General features: G+C 48.0%; 1 protein-coding gene across 1 annotated transcript; it reads right to left on the bottom strand.

The window, feature by feature from the left end:
• Positions 1-890: 890 nt before the first annotated feature.
• Positions 891-5653, bottom strand: LOC144143122 (uncharacterized). Its single transcript, XM_077674928.1, has one exon. It carries the CDS (start codon positions 5427-5429, stop codon positions 891-893), a length of 4539 nt encoding a protein of 1512 aa, XP_077531054.1. The 5' UTR covers positions 5430-5653.
• Positions 5654-21100: the final 15447 nt, after the last annotated feature.

The following is a 21100-nucleotide window of genomic DNA, read 5'->3' as shown; positions in this document are numbered from 1 at the left end:
TGATGTACAAACTGGCAGGTGCCGTTGTCAATCACGACGTCCAAACGTAGCTGGTGGGTTTAGGTGTGGCTTCTCTTTTTATAGCCGTGCCGGCGCGGAGGGGGAGAGCACAACACACAGCGCGCCCGCCGCCGTCAGCGAATAACTTCACTCTTCTCCCTTCTAGAATCATCGCCGCTCTTTAGCACTGGCAAGGCCACGCGCACCTCCTCGAAAGTACTGGAAGCTTCGACGAAACCCGAGCGGCGGAGGTTTTATTTTTGTTGTTTTCTTGCCGGCGAGCCGGCGGGTGATCATGTTACCGTCTCTTCGTTCGAGAAACCTCCAGCCTTGTCTCGGGCGAATAGAACCGAGTGTAAAAAGAATTAGGCGCTGTACAATAAAATGGAATATTTATACGGTACTTTTAGACGTCGTACGCTCGAGTTTGTGACACAGCCCCCCAGTTTCAGAATATTATGCAATAATATTCTCAAAACTCACAAAGTCGTGCGTTCGTGTCGTTCACACTTAGGGAACAAAAAGAGGCTGTGCCTACGAACACAAAATAAAGTACAGCCCAATGTTCTTCATAATAATAATGACAGGTACAGAATTCGCGTACAGAACAGCGGTTTGGCGCAGATTTTTCAACAAATACACATCCTAGAGACAATTCATAAGTTTGAAACAATAAAGTTCTAGCAGTCGACAACCGCAGCGTTCTCGAATGCCACCACTAGTCACGCCAACAATACACGGCAAATGTACTGTACAATCAGTAGTACACATAGTTACACTTCAAGTTCGGTACAATATAGAAGCCACGAATGTAAACGTCAGGCACCACCTTGTGAAGATACAACCTAAAATATTCTACTCGTGGTACACAATGACAGGTATTGCTGGATTTACACTCTGCTTAGGTAGTCTGCTCCCACATTCTCGCTCCCTTTAATATGTTCGACTGTGAACTGGTATTCCTGTAAAAGCAGACTCCAGCGGAGGACTCTACTGTTCAGCTGTTTTGCTCGCTGAATGTAACGGAGTGGCTGGTGGTCGGTTTGCACAATAAACGGCCGACCGTACAAGTACGCGTTGAACTTTTGGACTCCCCAAACAAGGGCAAGACATTCTCTTTCAATAGTGCTATAAGAGGCCTCTCGGGGCACAAGTTTCCTGCTGGCGTACGCTATAGGGTGAAGCGTGCCCTCGTAGCGTTGCATGAGCACGGCTCCGAGGCTGGTTTGGGAGGCGTCAGTGCGGAGCACGAATGCCTTAGTGAAGTCTGGGAGTCTAAGTATAGGAGGGCTAGAGATGCGCCGTTTGAGCTCTTGGAAGGCTTCTTCTTGAGCGGTACTCCACTTGACGATGTTGTTTTCCCCTTTTTTGGTGAGTTCGGTTAGCGGTGCGCTGATCTCGGCATAGTTCGGAATAAACTCGCGATAATAGCCTGTTAGGCCGAGGAATGCGCGAACTTGCCGTTTTGTTTTCGGGGCCGGCGCTGTCTGGATCTTTTCCAGGTTCTTTTCCAGTGGCGCTAGTTCTCCTTGCCCAATTCTATGCCCGAGGAAGTCGATCTCTGTTGCCCCGAACTCACACTTGCTTGGGCGTACGGTCAGTCCAGCCGCTTCAATTCTGCTGAAAAGCTCTCGGAGTGATGCAACGTGCTCTTCCCACGTGCTGCTGGCAATTAATACGTCGTCGTAGTAATGATTAACCCCGGGGACACCGTTGACGATTCTCCGCATCAGCTTGGCGAAGACGGCGGGAGCGGTTTTGATTCCGAACGGCATGTAACGGAACTGGTAGAGTCCCGACGTTGTGGAAAAGGCAGTCTTGGGTTTGGACTCCTCCGAAAGAGGAATTTGCCAGTACCCCTTTACAAAGTCCAATTTGGAAAAGTACTTTTTGCCGCCTGCGGCCGCAAATACGGCATCGGCTCGGGGCATTGGTTCTGAATCGGCGACTAGTATGTTGTTGAGTTTTCGGTAGTCTACGACGAACCGATTAGTGTGGTCGGGCTTTTTCACCAGCAACACCGGGGAGTTATACGGGGACACTGATTCTTCTATGATGTCCAGGGCTTTCATGTCCTGCACTTCCTTCTCCATGTTCTCCACCGTGGCAAACGGCAGTGGGTATTGTTTTACGTGAACTGGGGTGTCGGTGGTGAGCTCCAGGCGACATTCCACCAAATGAGTTTTTCCTGGAACGTTCGAGAAAATCTTAGAATGTTGCTTCAGTTCTGCCTCAATTTGGGCCTTTTGCGTTGTTGTAAGGTGTGGGGAAAGTTTGACGTCAGCGATGCCTTCCGTCTTGACAAATTCCGGAACCGGTATGCTGCTCTCTTCACTAGTTTCAGACACGCCGCATATCGCGTTGCACATTGTCTTTTCGGGGTTGGGTTTCCTTTCTTCGTACTTCTTCAGCAGGTTGGCGTGAAAGATTTTGGGCCCACTGCGGGTCTCGATGACGTAGTCTGCTTCCCCTTTTCTTTCTTTCACCTCGAATGGTCCTTTCCAGTGGAGAAGGAGCTTGTTGTTATCCGTCGGGAGCAGGATTAAGACTTTGTCTCCGGTCTGGAATCGTCGATTCCTCGTCTTTCGGTTGTACAACTTCGCATAACGGGCCCCTGCCTTCTCGAGTTCTTCGTGCGCTACGCGACAGGTTTCTTCCAGCCTGTTACGAAGGTCGAGAACATGTTGATACGTCGTTTTGGTCTCCTCATCCAGACTTTCATTACTCCACATCTCCTTAAGGATGGACAGGGGACCTCGGATGTGGCGGCCGTACAGTAGCTCGAAGGGAGAGAATCCGAGGCTTGCTTGCGGCGCTTCTCTGTACGCGAAGAGTAGTGGAGCTAGGTAGCGATCCCAGTCCCGGGGTTTCTCCGCACACATTCGCTTCAACATGAGTTTTAAGGTTCCATTGAACTTTTCAACCATCCCGTTGGCCATCGGGTGGTATGGGCTAGTGTGGAGTTGGCGTACTGAGAGCAGCCGCGCCACTTCCTTCATGAGTTCGGATGTGAAGTTGGTCCCCCTGTCACTCAACACCTCTTTAGGGACTCCCACGCGAGAAAACATCTCGACTAGCGCTTCGGCGACGCGTTCCGTCTCGATGCTTGGCAGTGCAATAGCATCCGGGTACCGCGTTGCACAGTCCATCAGCGTGAGGATGAATCGGTTTCCGGCCTTCGACGGTGGGTAGATCGGACCGACGATGTCAATCGCCACTCGGTGGAACGGTGTTTCTATAACCGGCGTCCTTCCCAGGGGTACTCGTGGCACTCTTCCCTTGGGGATCGTTCGTTGGCAAATGTCACACGAAGCGACGAACCTCTTCACGTCTGCTGTGATACCCGGCCAGTAAAAGTCTTCCAGTGTCCGGTCCTTCGTTTTCTCCACACCCAAGTGGCCAGCCATGATGCCGTCGTGGGCCGTTTTCAGGACGGTTGGTCGGCGGCCTATGGGGACGACTAGTTGCCGTACTTCCCGACCGCTCTTCTCGGTGAATCGCCGGTAAAGGAGGTTATCTTCCAGCTTGAACTCGATCTTATGCTTATTCTTCGAGTTTTTCGTCTCCTTGCCGATTTGTGCGAAGCAGGATTTCAAAGAGTGGTCCTTTTCTTGTTCTTCGGCATAACTGCACTCTTCAAGTGGTTCGGACGTCGGCGTAGGAGTCTTTAACGGCTGAAAGCGTCGCGCCTTCTTTTGTGACTGTGCTCGTGTTACCACGGCCGCGACTTCCCCTTCGGCCGAGACATCGGGCTGTGGCTCGTCCATAGCTTGCTGTGTGATCGTGTCTGGGGGTATTTCTTCCTGGGTCGGTGAAGTTATGGGGTCGTCAGGGGCTCTCACTCCGTTGATGTTGCCGAGAATGAGGTCGTACAGCGGCGTCTTCATGCAGAGGGCGTTAACCCTTCCGCTGTAGTATGGAGTCTGTACCTCGATCTGAGCCTCGGGCAAATTCCGAATGGTGCCGTCCGCTAAATACACGGGGCTAGTCTCCCCTGTGAGATCTTCATCTCGTACCAGGTCTTTTCGCACGATCACTAGGCTGCATCCTGTGTCACGCAAAACCGAAACATCTTGATCGGCCAACTTTCCCTGAGCAACGGGCATACGCTCCCCTCGGAACTGCGATCCCGTCATAATGACCGCGTTCACGACCGGGATCTTCTTGCCATTCTTGAGTTCTACAAAGCCTTCGCTGATCTCGTCGGGCTTTGGCTGCTTAGGTGGTGCGTAGACGCACGAAACCTGAGGCGGCACTTTGTTGTTACTCCTGCAAACGTCTGCCCTGTGTCCGTGGCGCCCGCACTTGAAGCATTTTGGAGCGTTGCTTCCCGCGAAATTGCTCCGGCAGTTATTTGCGTGGTGTCCCAACTTGTTACACAGGTAACACTTGGGCGGGGGCTTCTGACCGGCCGTTTTCTTCTCCGGTTCAACGCGTCCAGAGTCTTCTCTTTTGTCCCTTTTTGCCCTTCCTAGATTGGTGCTTCTCTGCGCCTCAAGGTACTGGTCGGCCAGTTCCAGCATTTCGGAAAGAGACTTCACTCTTCTTTCTTTCAGATACAGAGAAAGACTTGGGTGACACCCATTCAGAAATTGCTCTTTTATCAGCAGCTCCCGCAGTGATGCATACTCCTTTCCTATTTCGGCTAGCTCTGTCCAGCGGTCGAAGTAGTGGCTCAGGCGAGCCGCAAATTGTGTGGCGGTTTCGCCATCTGCGGGCGTTTCACTTCTGAACTTCTCTCGGAAGCCATCTACTGTGAAGCGAAACCTTTTCAACAGCGCGGCCTTGACCTTGCTGTAGTCAGCGGCGTCCTCTGGGGTCAATCTCCCAAACACGCTCAGTGCTTCGCCGCTTAAACGTGTGCTTAGAGCAGTAGACCATTGGTCTTCCGGCCAGTTTTGGCTTCTGGCTATTCCTTCGAACCGACGAATGTAAGCGTCGAGATCATCCTTTTTTTCGTCAAATGCCACAAGGAGCTTGCTCGGGTTCAGGCGTACGCCGTTATTTTCTTCTCTTATGCTCCGATCGGCTGACGTAGAGTCTCTCTCCAAACGCAGTGCCTCGATTTCTGTTTTTAATTTCTCTATCTCATCATTGCGTGCTTTCTCTTCTCGCTCCGCTTTCGCTCGCTCCCTTTCTGCCTCTGCTTGGCGGGCTTTCTCTTCTAGCTCCGCTTTCTCTCGCTCCAACTGAAGTTGTCTCTGAAATTCTTTCTCTCTTTCTCTTTCAGCCCTCTCAGCCTCTTCTCGTGCTGCCTGTCTTGCTTTCTCAGCCTCTTCTCGCGCTTTTTCTGCCTCTTCTCGCGCTGCCTGTCTTGCTCTCTCAGCCTTCTCGTTTTCTTCTTTTTCTTTCTGCGCAACCCACTTTCGTAGTTCGGCCCCTGACAGGCCCAGTTGGCAGCCCAACGCTACGATTTTCTCTAAATCCATGATTGCAAATGTATCGCAATCTAGCCACAATACTCTAGCCTCTAGCTAGGTATATCTACACAGAGAAAGTTTACAAGAGCACCAACTTATGAAGGCAGTAGCAACCTATGCCAAAAAAGTTCCAGGCTCTTTCTCTTCCCTACCGCTCACATCAGACGTCCTGTCGCGGACGCCAGAAATTGTCACCCGTTTCCTTAAATTAGGGTGCACTGTCAGAAGATATGGGGAGTCGACTCAAGAGAGCCAACAAACCCCACCGAATCTACAGGGCACAGGTGACAAAGGGGGTGGCCGTCTGATGTGCGGCTTTCGCCGACTAGAGCGGCAAGAATGAGCAAGAGCCTTGAACGAACAAACAACACAAAGACTTATATTTAGACAGGCAAGTTACATACACAAGCACGAGGTAACAGATCGATAATGACAGACAACGCAGTTGGAATTCTAATACAAGAAACAGTTCAATTAGACAAATTGATACAAACAGGAGCGTTAACAAATGAAGATTACGAATCGGAGCAGTTAACTAAAAAGAAACGAACAGTTCGATGCTTATGAGAGACAGAGTCCCAGCATATTCACCGACCGGGCCGGACGATGCACCGCTGTCGGAGGCGAGTCGGCTACCTGGGAAGCGTGGCTTCGCTGTAGGCCAGGCCGTCCGAGACGATCACGGTCATTCGAGGCCCGGGAGCACGTTGGAGTCCTCCAGGGCGCGGGTCGCCGATGGTGTGATGTACAAACTGGCAGGTGCCGTTGTCAATCACGACGTCCAAACGTAGCTGGTGGGTTTAGGTGTGGCTTCTCTTTTTATAGCCGTGCCGGCGCGGAGGGGGAGAGCACAACACACAGCGCGCCCGCCGCCGTCAGCGAATAACTTCACTCTTCTCCCTTCTAGAATCATCGCCGCTCTTTAGCACTGGCAAGGCCACGCGCACCTCCTCGAAAGTACTGGAAGCTTCGACGAAACCCGAGCGGCGGAGGTTTTATTTTTGTTGTTTTCTTGCCGGCGAGCCGGCGGGTGATCATGTTACCGTCTCTTCGTTCGAGAAACCTCCAGCCTTGTCTCGGGCGAAAAGAACCGAGTGTAAAAAGAATTAGGCGCTGTACAATAAAATGGAATATTTATACGGTACTTTTAGACGTCGTACGCTCGAGTTTGTGACAAAAGCGAAGATTTAATAGTGCGAAATAAATCGCGAAGGGTCAACGTCAAAGCCATCAGGAACAAACGCAAGAACTGCGTGTGTCAATGTCAAAGCTCAAGTACTCACAGTCCAAACCGTCTTCCAGTCAAAGTCCGAACTCAGACGACAACCGGGAAATCCGTCATCAGAAAGCTTCGCGCTCAACAATCGTCGTCATTAGTCGGAGGGGTGCATGATTTTCGAGAAGAATTTCCTATATATGCATGTATTAACCTTGTCACACGTGCCAAATATACAATTACTCTCTAAGAAAACCGAACTCTTTTCTAGGTAGTGTTAATAAAACAGTGTTTATTGATTATCCCTGCTAAGTTACAAGTATCTGTATTTCTGTAAATTTTCGCGTGCGCTTGATTGTACATTTATCGCACACAGTACTGCGATATTTTTTGCAGCGTATCGCCTGTGCCTGAGCCACCCGCCTGATACTCTTGCTACGATACCTGAGCCGGTAGCTAAGGCATCCCGCCGGTATGACCAACGTACATTTTAAACAAAGATTTACTAACCTAGTCGAATCAATTTTCATCGTCGCCAGCTATTTACCCTCATTTGACCGCAGCTGCACCGTAGCCTGTGCAACGAATCATGTGACGAGGTGCGCCAATCAGCTCTGCCGCCTCTGTCTTCCCGCATGCGCTCTGCGCAGCTGGGTCACCACCCGACAACGTAACTCGCCTAGCGCCTGGCTGAGTGGAACGTCGCGCTCGCCTAGTCAGTGCGAGATTGGCGGGCATAGACGAGAGCGCGACCGAGCCTTATTCTGTGAGCGTTGCACAGGAGCAGGAGGCTGAGCCGTCATGGGCAAGCGGCGTCTAACCAAGCCACGCCATCGCCCGGCGAGCGGTGTCGCTAGAGAGGGCCCGGAAATGCCAACCGCGTGAACTTATCGTTTAAGGTGGAGGAAGAGAGAGCCGTTGGGCTTTCAAAACGCCGGAAGCCCAGAACAAAATCCGCAACCCAAAGAACTGTCCTAACGATAAGTGTACACCTAAGTATAAAAATTACAACAAAATCAAAGGGTAACCAAGTAAAACCAAGACTTTATCAGGCATAACCAAGCGTTCACGTTGTATATCAGGGGTTAAGTGAGCTACACCGCAGCCATTTTTCCACCAGGAGACGCTATAAACGACGCCTGATCTACAAAACAATTTCTGTACTTTTTTTTGCAAGCAGGATTCGTGAATAGGTTATTACTTTTCACTCATCAAAGGTTTTCCCGGTGGCTTTCTGCAGCAAAAACAACGCTTACATTCGATCGAGCCCGTATCTTCTCGAAAGTATGAGGCAGCTGGTGTACACATCGTATACCCGCTTGTTTTTGCCTTTCAACGGGCGTTGCTTTAGCGTCGGCTTTTCAGCCAAAGTAAATGTTTTAGGGGGTGCTTTCGCCACCGGCCACCCGTCTAAACCACCTGCTATTTTCGGCCGCGAAAGCTCTTCCTAAGAAAATGAAATCCGGCGTAAAAGCCGCTCTTGACGCAGTGCCCGCTAAAAGGCAGCACTTAGAGCTTACACCTATATAGTGCGTACTAAGCTGTCCCCCACTTTCAAGAGATAGGTACTCCATCGAACCTAAAAAAATATCGTTTTTGTATAAAGAAGGAGCGGCTGTGCAGGAAAAAGCTACTTTTAAACCAAGCCTCGACTCCAGAAAACCACAGAAATAGATTTCTCAGATGCGCAGAGAGCTTAGGTTGTAAGACTTCTACCGTCTTGTAGGGACAACAGGTAAAGGTTAGATCGGGCGCTGCCATAACGACCAGCTCGCAGTATATGGCAACCGAAGTCATCAGGCATGCGGATGACAATACACGGTAGAAATATTGCAGAAGTCCTCCGTTCGATAAATGTGCTGTACAACTGTGACAAGCCATGAAAATCGACTCGAGGCAAATTATACAATGCCGGACGATTCCAATATCGAGCACGAATGCGCCCGAACTTTGCGCGAACCGTATTCTAGAAAGGCGCTCGATTTTCAGGGTCTAACATGAGGACACAAAGAATGCTTGGCACGCGCCTCGAACTTAAAACATGGATGAGGAGTCTTTCTTAAAAATAATTTCTTGGAAGTTAGCGCCCTGTCCGTGCCCGCCCATCTTCGTTCATTTGCCCGCGTTTATTTCTAACGATGTCGTAAGAGCGAGAGAAAACTAAGACATTTTTTGAATCGTCGAAGCGAGACTGAATCATTACGAACAGAAGACTTCCCAACCGGATCCGAAAGAAATGAATCCTAAGAAGCTGCCCGCATCGGTACGTGTACTTCAGCCTCGTATAAAACTTTTTAAACAAACGAGACATTGCAGACGTTCACTCGAGGTGCCGAGGAGCGCGAAACGAGACTTTGATCGAGTTTCTGTTCGAAGGTACTTAGAGGAGTTTTTTAACGTTTAGTCAAGCCATTTCCTCGACAGCATAACTGCACGCGCAGCATAAAAGACGGGAATGCTTGAGCTGCTTCACTTACACTGGCAAAGCTCAAACAGTCGAAAAGTACTTGGGGAGGATCAAAGTCACTAATTTGCAGGCGATGCACACTCGACGAGCTCCGTTATACGAACCCTGTGAATATCAATGGCACTGCGAAGCACACGGAACCGAGGTTATATACACGCATAGGGCGTGCCCAGAAAGCCTGAGTAGTACATGCGTGCTAAGTTATAGCTTCCTCACATTCATGGCTACGACCGCGTTGATATTCCAGTGCGTATTACATTTTATTCTTACATTCAGAAAAAGGGCAAAGGGCAAAACCCGACTCCCGTTTCGCAATATTTACATGTCTGGCAAGAGGTCGGGGGTCGGCGGATTGCATCAAAGGAATTCGCAGGTTGATTGATTTGATTGATTATGAGGTTCGATGTGCCAACGCTACGCAGACGATGTGGCGCGCTGCAGTGGACAGCTGCGGATTAACTTTAAACGCCTGGAGATCCTAAAGTGGGCCCAAATCTCGAAAACACGGGCGAAAACGCAGAAAACGCAGAAAACGCAGAACAACGGCTGCCGCAGCTGGGAATCGGGCCCGCGTTATTGGAATTCGCGGAAGGGGCACGGCATTTTTGATTGTGTTTTTATTGAGTGATGCAACGAAGACATTTTTACTGTGCCGCACTATATATCTCCCCCCTCTATTTTTCTTTCGGGCGACGCCGATTTACTCGGCGCGGCCCCGGGGCTCCTCCTAGCCACCACCGACCATGCTTTCACAACTGTTATTTTCCTCGCAACCACCCATACCTCTTTCACATGTTTCGCCTTCGGCTGATAACGGCGGTAGCGCCCTTATCAGGAGTAACCAGTGCAACTTTCTCGTTTAAACGCCTGCGTGAAAACGTAAGTCTTTTTCAGTGCGAAAGACTTTGCGGGAGACGTTTTCCCCCGTGTATTTCCCGCCTAAGCACACGCCCGTCACCGGTTGCCGGATTATGCGTGCACTGGTTGGGAGTAGAAGCGAGGGGTCGTGCATGCACAGCTAGGCTTCATCCCGCTACCGATGACATGCGTTGTGCTGGCAGGGAATTTAAACGCGGAAGTCTCGCGGCTCAACGCGACCTATCGGCTGTCCTGAATGGTCGAGGAAATTTGGTTTTGATTGGTGTGTTGCACAGACATTGAGATGTCTTCGACAATAAACGTAAACGAACAGTAACACGTTTTTCCAATAGAATAAAGCACAAGTACTGGCAGATTGTAACTACGTATGGACAGAAGCGTGTCGTTGGCTCGGAGGAAAAATAGCGGGAACTGAAGGAGCGTTGTCGGGAACAGAAACGCGATTGTGTGTGAAAACAACAAAAAGCCGCTGCCGCTGCCGTTTACACCGCACGTTCCAGCTCACCGAGTGGCTGGGATTTCCTCCCGGATAAACAGCAACGTCGACGTAAGCTAATAAATTATGTGCTTAGCTTGAAGGGCTTTGAGAGCGACAATTTTGCCAGTGCAGTTCCCTTGCATGCACACGCACATAACTGGTTGCTGGTTCATTAGGCACGAGTTGGGAGTGGAGGGAATGGGTAGGGTGCACGCGAAGATACAGGCTTCAAGCCCTCACTGATGACATGTACATTGTGGTGGCGGGAGTTTTAAACGTGTCCGGCTACCGCCCTCTTGCGAACTTTCTGTTGTCCTGAATGATCGAGCGTACTGGGGAGGTGTGCTACGCAGACAGTAAGATGGCCACGACGCGGCAGGAGCACAGACTGCACCATGTCTGCCCAGATGAAAAAACTATCGAGTCCTTCAAAGCTTTATTGCGCTAAGTGTTAACTTCTGGATCGCAAATAACAAACAAACGGATTTTGTTGGGTGCATTTCGCGTACTACGCCGAGGTTCGCAGGTCATCTTTCTTCACTGAGTGGTAGGGCGCTCATTTTGTTAAATCCCCGCATTTGTATTACTCGTCGTCGCACCACATGTGGGCGTAGCGACGGCTCCGGCTTTGTAATCTCAATAATAGCCACGTATTTCCAACCTTTTTTCTGAAAGAAACGTTCAGAAATCCAAATATCTGTCTCATAAGTTTTTCCTGTGTTCATCGCTCCCGCTTTTTTACACGGTTTTTTTATTGAGTTTCATTTACTCTTTATGGTATTTATTATTTATTTATTTAATTTTTTTATTATTACAGATACTTCGTTATCTATTATTTCAATTATTCAAATAATTATCAAAATGAAGAAATGAATGCAATATTTAAATAATTCATAGAGTACCTTCAGGGTTAGAGGCATTGAAGAGGGGAGTGGATTTTACAAACAAAAAATGAATTCAGGAGAGTACAAGATTCAACGTTTTCTCGATAAGCAATGTTAGTTGACAACCAAGTTAATGCACAAAAAAGATAAAAATGCTACAGTGGTCGTAACCGAAGCAGTATTAGGATACAATGCTGGCAGGCCAAACGCACACTGGAACAAAAGAACAGGATAAAAAATTGTGCCAATCCACCCTGTGAATGTGTTTGGAAAGCAAATCTGCAAAGTGGTACCCACAACAGTTACCCATACGACGTCCCTTAAATTCAGTCACCTCGCTCTACAAATAGTGAAACCAGAGAGAAGTGAAATGCACTTAACCACATTCTTTATTACTTCAAATAGATATTCTTGGTGAGATAAATTAATGATAATGCATGAACGGTGGTTGCTTGAGTTTTATTGGTGTAGCACATTAGTGGAAACTTCTTTTATAACACTAAAGGAAGTTCAAACCCGGCGTCAGACGATCTCACTTCGCCATCTCTGCCGCCGCGGATGGAGGTGACGAGATCGGCGTTGGAAAGGGAAGAGGGGGAGGCGAAGAACGAAGAAAAGGAGGATGAGAAGGAAATGCTTCTATTCAGATCCCTGAACGACCCAGGGTGTGGCCCAGGGGAGTGGTTATTTTTTCACTGAAGCCCATAAGTATAGGCCGCGCCGCCTGTGCTCTGTCTACCAACTGAAGCTGCGTAGGCACACAGGGGCTGGACAACAGCATCTCCCATTTCTCTTGCGGGTAGTTGACGGCAAGAGAGGAGGGTTCTCAGGCGTAACGTCGTACACGACGATAATGTGGCGGAGTGTACCTACTTCGGAGCAATATTTACATTCAGCGTCGCAGCGATTCGGGACCATTAAGTGAAGACGCGTCGGGTGTGGGAGGGAGTGGGATTGTATGTGCCGTAGGGTAGTTTTTTTCTGGAAAGGTCAGGGTAAGGCAAAGGTAGGGACTGTCTCTGAAGGCGATAATGCTGGGTTATGTCCCTGAACAAGACAAGCGGACGATTGTCCTCGTGCAGCTCCATAGCACGGGGGTAAAAGACGGCGTATTCGTTTCCCTCCATGGAAGCGTGTGTGGGTGTCCAGATCAGCTCAATGGAACCGTCTAGGGAGTAGTTTTTTGGCACACGCAGTGGTTGTCGGGACACCCATCCTGGATGGTAATTCCGGTAGGCTTGTTGGGAATCGGTTACTATATTCCGAACTATATATAGTGAGAGCCAAGCCGATGGCTGCCTCTTCTGCTGCCATCGTGTCTTGGGTCTTGAGTAAGGCACACGCAAGGAGGTTGGTTCTGGAGGTAGCCACGATGTTGGCGTACTACTGCTCTCGATGTTGAAAGCCGTCAACATAGATAACTGCATGATCACCACAGAGGGTGGTATTGAGCGCTTGAGCCCGTGCTTGTCGGCGACCCTCGTCATGTAAGGGGTTCATATTTCTAAGCAAAGGGACCATCTTTATTTCTTGTCGCCAAGAGAGCGGGAGTACATCAAGCGGAGTGACATTCTGTGCTGCGCAGCCAATCTGGTGAAGGACGCGGCGACCCACCGCAGTTCTGCTCATTCGGAGCTTCTGATTAGAAAGGTGGCCATCTATCAGCTCTTCCATCGTGTTGTGGAGCCCCGTGCTAAGCAGCCTCTCTGTGGACGCACTCAGGGTAAGACCAACGGCCTGCACAACTACCCATCTATTGATTATATAAAGCATCTTTATGTCCTCCTTGCCGAAAAGAGGAGAGTTGGTTGACATGGGTGATTTTTGAGATGACAAAGTCTTGAATTATTCGAAAGGGACTGGATTCCACGAGGCCTCGCTTCTTGGTCGCAACTCACCTGATCATGTGTATGATTTGATTGATGCTGTGTTTGAGGCGCTGAGACTATACGTCATTTGGTGTTGGCCTCGAGATGTAGGCTCAGGGTCTTGATGCTGGGGGTTGGAATGATAGCCTTGCCATCAAGGAGTATTTGAATGTGTAAGACACATTCAAATACTCCTTACCAAAAGCTGAATTGGTAAGACAACGGCCTCTCGCTTGGTTGCGGTATTAGTTCAAGGTTTGATTCCTTGCGGTGCCAGTAGATTCTTTTATTTGTTCGTGCGAGTTGACTGTTGACACCACTGGTAGCGAAAGAACCCTTGGGGATAGAGGTACAAATTTGCTTTGCTTTAAAAACAGAAAAAGGCGCATGTCATAAGTATTCTCCGTTTGCAATGTTCACTAGTGCAGCGCGAAGAACTCATAATCAGTAATTCTAGCAGCCGGACCAGGAAGATAGTTCTATTCCTTGCTGGTGCGAAAAAGACTCGGAACACGTCCTAGTTCGGTGTGCCGGTAAGCAGCTTTGTGCGCAGGATCAATAGTAAATGACATGTACGATGGTGGAAGAAAAAGATTACATCTTGAGAGAAAAAGATAAAAAATGCGGGCCAATTCACCCCGCGAAGCGGTTTGGAAAGCGAAGCTGTAAACGGCACCCACAATGGTTACCCATGTGACTTCACTTGAATGCGCACACGTGACTCAAGAAAGAGTGAAACCAGAGACGAGTGAAATGCACTTGACTAAACCCCGTGTTACTACAAAAAGAGATATTTCTTGCTAAGGTCAAATCAATGTATGAGCAATGAGTGGTGGTTGGTTGAAGTGTATCACTGAAGCTTCTTTTTTAAAACTCTTTTTTTTCTATAAAATGAAAGGAAGCTCAAAACAAGTGATAGGCGATCTCCCTTCTCCTTCGTCTCTGCCGCCGCAGACGGAGGCGACGAGATAGGCGGAAGAGACGAAGAAGTGAGGTGTCATGAGTTGGTGTGAGCTGCCTTTAATTTTTACGAACTCCTACCGCATACGCAAGAGCATGCGCAAGGCGCGCACACTGCCGATACACGCGCCGTGGGCGGAGTGCACAGGGGCTTGGGCGGTCATGAGAGGCTATCACGTGGCATGCAGAGAGAAAGCTGAGGGTAAACTCGGAGAGCTGCTCGGTGAGTGTACCGCCTTTCTCCCTTGTCTCAGCGTGGGCTCGTACCTTAATCGGTGAGACAACGGGCTTTCGCTCTGTTTTTCTATTTGTTCAAGGTTCGATTCCTGGTGGTGCCCGTAACTTCTTTTATTTGTTCGAGGGAGTTTTCTGTTCACATCAATGGTCGCGACAGAACCCTAGGGGAATAGACGTAAAAAGGTTCGTAAAAAATTTTAAACCACTTACACCCAGGGTGAAATGTGCTGAAACAGCGGAGTTTTGGTATTCTTGCGTCGTCTCGAACGCCAACGGCGGGAGGACCCCTTCTCTCACCAAGGCGCCAGGTTCACAAGAGACAAGCTGATAACTTTTAGCGACATCACAGAGCACTACCGTCTCTCCCGCCGTCTCTACCCACCAGCCCATGCATGTCCTCTACAAAATAAATTACGAACATGGAGACTCCTTCAAACGGGAGCCTTACGAACGAGATCCCTTCTCCTGAATGTCCCCTTGGTGGTGCGTATGTATCACTCACTCACTGCATATGGGAATGCTTTCAAAACCCCTTCCCCGCCAATCACCAGCAGCGAGCAGCGGAAGGAGGCGCTGGGCAGCCCGGACCTGGCCACCCCAGAGCTCTTGGTTGAACGAGCTGCTTTAGTCGCCACTATCCTGTTGGCCACCCCGTCTTCCTAACCCAGCTGTTCCTAATAAAGTTTTTCTCTCTCTCTCTCTTTCTCTCTCTCCTCTTTTCCTCTCCCAGCGACGAGGAGGGGAGCCCGAATATGTGAAACCACTGCACTTCTATCGGTGGGTCTGGGAACCGCTCTCTGGGATGCCGCCGGTTGGTATGAGAACCTGCTCCTACCCTTGCGTGACGCACGACATACAGCGGACGCACGAACACGCTCTACCTACAACATCTCCGCTGTTAAAATATGGTCGCCCTACGCTGACCTAGGGTGCCTTCAGCAGTTTGAAACAATTGTGCGTTAATGCAACTGCCAACGGGTTGGTAAACGAAAGTTTCCGATGCGCGAACAGCCTGCCGTCCAATGTGGTCAATTTTAACCCCAAGTTTAGGCGTTATCGCTAAGAAGCCGCAGAAGAAAACAAACAAACTTTTCGCAAAACATCGTCAGTCCACGCTGATAAAAACATGTACGTTTCAAAGCACGACTTTCCCACGCAGTTACTTCTCTGAACATTCTTCTTTCCATACCAGAAATCGTGACAGAGGCACTATTGAACGCGTGCAACGTCGGTTTACACCAAAAAAACTTAGCGATAGTTAATCTGCCAGCTTATATCGGTATCCTGTGTTACTCGTGAAGTACCAACAACCCTAAGCGGCTGTCCTTATGCTGTAAAAGGAAAGCCTGAATTTGACTCCCGAAATTTTTATTTGACCTTCGTAAAAGCTGCCAGCAAAATAACTGCTTACGTGGTGGGCACCGAGGGAACGAAAAGGAAACCGACACATTGCATCTTGCTACACGCACTCTATCTCGCTCCTTCGCGCAAGCTTCATTTAATCAAGAGAACCTTTCTTTCGGGAACGATTAAGAGCGATTACAAGAGTACGATTGCGCAGTAGGAACGATGGACGATAGAGAAACTTACCCGAATCTCAAACTGCCGTTTGATGTTCATGGCCGATTCATGTTAACGTCTCATGAAAGAAATTAACACTGTTTTTCCAGAGCCAATCCCAAACGTAAAGCCTAATTGTACCTCGATATGTTTGTCTTTATTTAGTTAATTATGATGTAGATTAAACACTGACTTAGAACAAAATACCCTCAGAGCAAAATTACACTCATTAGTATTCCCTCGCAACTTGACTGCATTAGTCGACTTCAGGGCGCCCAAGAAATGAAAATGGGCACATATTGCATGTTTTCCGCCCAGCTGTTCCGCGTATTCATGCACTTTTCACGTGTCCTTTCTTCTCTACATTCTCGTGATTACTCCTGCCGCTTGGAGGCATCACGGAACCGGACAGCCTAATCTGAAAAGCAATGTGCGTAATTCATCGATCCAATTACGAGAATGGGCTCTCTTTCGAAAGATTGCCGACGGAACGTAATTCCTTTTACGTGCTTCAAACGTAATTCCTTTTGCGTGCAATCAACTGTGCTTTGCTAGTGGCAGCTCTTATATCCACTGGAGAATGACCGCCAATCTTTAAGTCTGAAATATGCGCGCCTATGTTATGGCCGAAGTCAAATTGTAATACGTGAAATCCTCCGAGAGCATATGAAGGTCGCTTTCATCATCATGGGCAACTTCCGTGGATTGATTATATAAACAGAACCAAGACCAACCAAGCCTATTTCGAGAAGCTATAAATATTTAATATACAAGATTCATAGAACCAGCGTGACCCAGACATGATATAGCAGTGAACCATCACCATGGGGTGCAATGATAATTTTGTATTCAGAGAATGTTAACGGACTTGTGTTTACCTCAAAAGTGGTATTCTGTGTAAAGTACAAGGACAACAGTGGTTAGACCACTGTCCTATCACGGTTCACCTCTTAGTTTGGTTGCCGTTGATGCCGCCGCCGATAGTTATCATCATCGCTGGTTAGTCCCCTTGAGTGCTTATGTAACCAGTAAAGACATCCTTGAAACTCTGTTCTTAACATTTACGAATCTGTGGTACGGTCTACATACGCAACCAACATAAAACTAACGAGACCTAGTACTAAATTACATCTTGAAGGCATAATGCCTTCGAAATGAAAGTACGTGAGCAGATTTAAATACACTTCGATAACCATTTTAACTGCGATAGAGGCATTTAGTAGTAATTAGGACACTTTCAAGTCACCAGGCGTCCTTGAGATCGATGTCTGTTCCAGCCACGCTTTTTTAATGCGAGAACTTTGTGCGCCGCTAAGCAAAAAATGATGCACTGTGAGGAGATCATGACGTGAAAATTTCACGCGCCTTCACTTCTTTACCGCGAATCTGTTTTGTGCTAGTTTCTGTTCAGCATCAAGCTTAACCTCCAATATGCCGTTAGCGCAGCCTTTTGTGATGGTGCACCATATTTCTGAGAGCTTCCAAAATTTTCAATTTAAAGCAGTGCTTCTAACCGTGCATGCAATTCACAATTGTGGTCGCTGCGCTGAGGTCAGCGCAGGCATTCCTTTCGGGCTCCATCTAGGCTCAGCGACATTGATTGCTCTGCCTACAAAGAACAATTCGTATCAAGGCAGGAGAGAATAAAAAGTACTAATACCTGGTAGACGAGCAAAGCGCAGAAAATTACACGAACGACTAGGGAGGACAACAGGAAACAAACGCAGACCAAGCGTCCACTCGTCTACGATACAATACCAACTTGCCCAGCAGTCCGCTTTAATCTGCGTATTACCACCTTGTCCCCTTTCTGCTACTTCCTTTGATGTAGGAGTCGCCGTTACGGAAAACCTCAAGAGGCACAGAACAGGGTTTCTTAATGCAAGGTGTTGAACCATGGTCCTTTACTTTGTGATTGATGTACTTGCAATGCGAAAGCCATGCAGCGTCAGAACGAAAGCGGTACCCTGCCCACTGCTTCGCTAAGTACAGTCGTTAGGCAGCTCATCATTTTCCTTATCGCGCTTTTCTTTATACTTAATATCAGACGTATTCCTTGTTGCAACCAAACTACAATGGTTTATCACAATTAGGTTTTAATGTTTTGTGCAATGTGCCTGTACATGCAACTATTGGATAGGTTAGAGAATCCACAAGTTAGATGGAGTGCAGTAAAAGGGGAGAGAATGTGATGGTTCTTATTTTTCCGCCAGTGTTTCGCATTTCAACATCTTTCGGGAGTCCTCTTCAGAAGCATATTTTGCCGTTTACATATGAGACAGGCGTTATCGAGATGCTGCGTTCAGATTCCTCCACATAAATAGCGCAGCCGAAAGTGACAGCACGAAAACAGGGTAAGTGTGCCACTGGCAAAACATAGTGTACTCGCTGCAACTCTTTTCAAGCGGAGATTTTTACGCCTCAATGATGACATACGTCGCGTCAAAAACGCACTGATGGAAACAAAATTTTCTCTGGCGATGAGGATGATGGTGGTGGGTGAAATGAAGGAAAGCTTTGTTGACAGCAACCGATCATAGTCATTGGAACTCTCAACACCACGAAAGAGCAGAAGCTTCAAAGACGCATTTTGCTCACTTCCTGACATGTCACGTGGGAAAACTCTCAATAGCTCAAGCATTTCGCCTTCGGCCCGAATACGGCTATCCCTCGATAAATCTGCTTCTGTGCTTTATATTTTATGCTTGCATTCAGAAGAACAAAAAATAAGGCAAATGTGATTCCTTGCTGCCACAATAAGATTTTGCGTCGGATGGTAGCGGCGTTGTGGCGCCATGATTTGAATCAATTCACTGAAGGCGCGCATGCAGCACGGTTGTTAGGTTGTTTTTCAGGCGGGACGAAGGCACCGAATTTTCGTTTGAACCCCGCACCGATTATGCATTTTGGCTCCACATCTGTGCTTTGAGAACCCGCAGGTGTCGGAACCTGTCAAAACACCAGTTTCTTTCGTCTTTCTTCAGAAGATAACTTTCGGAATCCGTGGGCTTTTCTTTTGAAATTTTTCTTCTAATAATGTTGCCTTTTTGCTGTACGCTCAGCTTAAAAAAAACTGCCGTGGGAAAGAATTGAAGCCAGCCGTACATACAACATTCGCTTTCAGCATTTGAAATTGTTTCAGTACGGAAGTGTTGAGCGACTGAATGGATACAAAAAGGGCATACATCCTGCCATAAGGCATTGACATTTTATTGCCGATTCAATGCGCCCATTCGAATAGGCTGCTTAGGAAACCCAGAAAACGTTTTTCCAAAGAGAGTTATACACACCCAGATGAAGATGTTTCCTCTGAATAGCAATACTATTGCATCAATGGTCTTACTTGTGTCTACTTTCTTGCATCTACAACCGGTGGCCTTGCAGACCAATATTTATGAGAGTGAGATTACACCGAACAAAAAATTGGTACGGCGATTTTCTTTCCATGAAGTAAACGGCGATATTTGTCCAATCAGTGTCGGTGTCGTGTATGTTTCACGACGCGGAAAAAACGGTAAAAGACACCCTTCAGAATGTAAAAAGACGGCCTGTGTTCCACAGCACCCAAAACATTTGTATACTTGCACGGAAACTGTCGGCATGACTATCTCCATTTGTTGTAGCTGTGGAAATTATAACTAGGATACCCTGCACGGCACATGTTAATTTAGTAAAGGAGTGTTCTTCCTTTGGGTCTCAATTGTCTTAAGTTTCACTTTCGTCCGTGTGTCACTCTAATTAAACATGTTTGTTCTCCTATATTTTAATAATTACTGGTAGATTTTGCACCGAAGTTGCACTGGGTACTTTGGCAGCAGAGCCTTCAAAAGCTTACATCCTTACCTTTTACACATTACAACAACAGTTTCTGCAACAATTAGGCGGATTTTTTACAAAAATTTGGGACACCTCGCCTGTTTCAGCTGCGCGTGTCACAATCACATTTAAGAATGATCATATACGTCTTAAAATCTTAGCATGGAAAAGGTAAATCTTGTACGCAGCACGTTTAAATTCAAGGCCGTCGAGGTGTAAAGTGACGAAGTTGCAAAGACAAGTATAGTAAGAGAATTTATTCAGCAGTTGAACCAAAAGTTTATGACTCTATGGTACTCAAATTTAGGTAATTTATGCAGAATTCGCGCAGTAGGACAACCACAACGCTCACACTAACTCATTCGCACACTGGCACGTTCTTGCGAGCGTTGAGTGATTATGTGATTGCGCGTCTTCACGATTGCACATGTGCCATGGTTTTCCTGCACCCCATACGCCCGAAAGAGCAAAATATCCAGGTGTGAATGTCCTGAGCCCTCCTTCCGTCACTGCCACTGAAATTTGAAGACAGACAGACCGCTCCACAAACTTCTTTCCTTGCTCTAAATTCTCTTCACGGGTACAAAGGCCAAATCATTACAGTCTAGAAACGAAGAAAAAATTTTCCACACAATATTTTTTATGTGTCGCAAAGCTTCTCCTGACGTTCCTTGGCTCTTCCATGTTTTTTGGCAAAGAAAGAAGCAGATGCTTCTGTAGCGTGAGCGACGAATGCGGCGGTGCGCCACGGAGAAGGCCGTAGCAAGATTGTGACTGCTGCGCCGCCGCGTGAGGCAGCGCGCATACGTGAAGCTCGGCTGGAGAATTCACTGTGGGGGCCAGACAAGCAGTGTTGCGTTGAAGATTCAGAGCAGAGCCGCGTAGTTGAGTGGGTAGACATGGCGCTGTTTAAAGCAAAGCCTTAAAGCTTTAATCTAAAACGTTGCCTCTAGTGCCGCCTTTTCAGAGAGAGAAGTGATTGGATGGAAGAAAGGAAAGGAAAGTGCACTGGGGATATTATTGAGCTCAGTAGGGAGCTCACCTGCATACAACCCAGTGCGGTGGGGAGGGGAAGAGGGGATAAAAGACTTGGGAGGAGGCTAGGGGTGGAATAGAAAAGGTGTGAAAGAGAAAGACAGGAAGAAAGGAGAGAGAGAGAGAGAGAGAAAGAGAGAAGAAAAAAATAGAAAAGAGGGGGGGGGCATTACATAAGCAACAGCGGCACAAGTGTTCGTTGAGTAGCCTCAGCTACAGGCGCTGGGTTAGCCCAGTGGCCTCGAGGAATGCCAGGAGGTGTCGGAACACTTCACGACGG

The sequence above is a fragment of the Haemaphysalis longicornis genome, unplaced genomic scaffold (assembly GCF_048455015.1).
Source record: "Haemaphysalis longicornis isolate Haplotype H1 unplaced genomic scaffold, Haemaphysalis longicornis Haplotype H1 scaffold_6, whole genome shotgun sequence".
Classification (NCBI taxonomy): domain Eukaryota; kingdom Metazoa; phylum Arthropoda; class Arachnida; order Ixodida; family Ixodidae; genus Haemaphysalis; species Haemaphysalis longicornis.
Note: the sequence above shows the minus strand (reverse complement) of the source record. Positions and strands in the feature narration are given on the sequence as shown.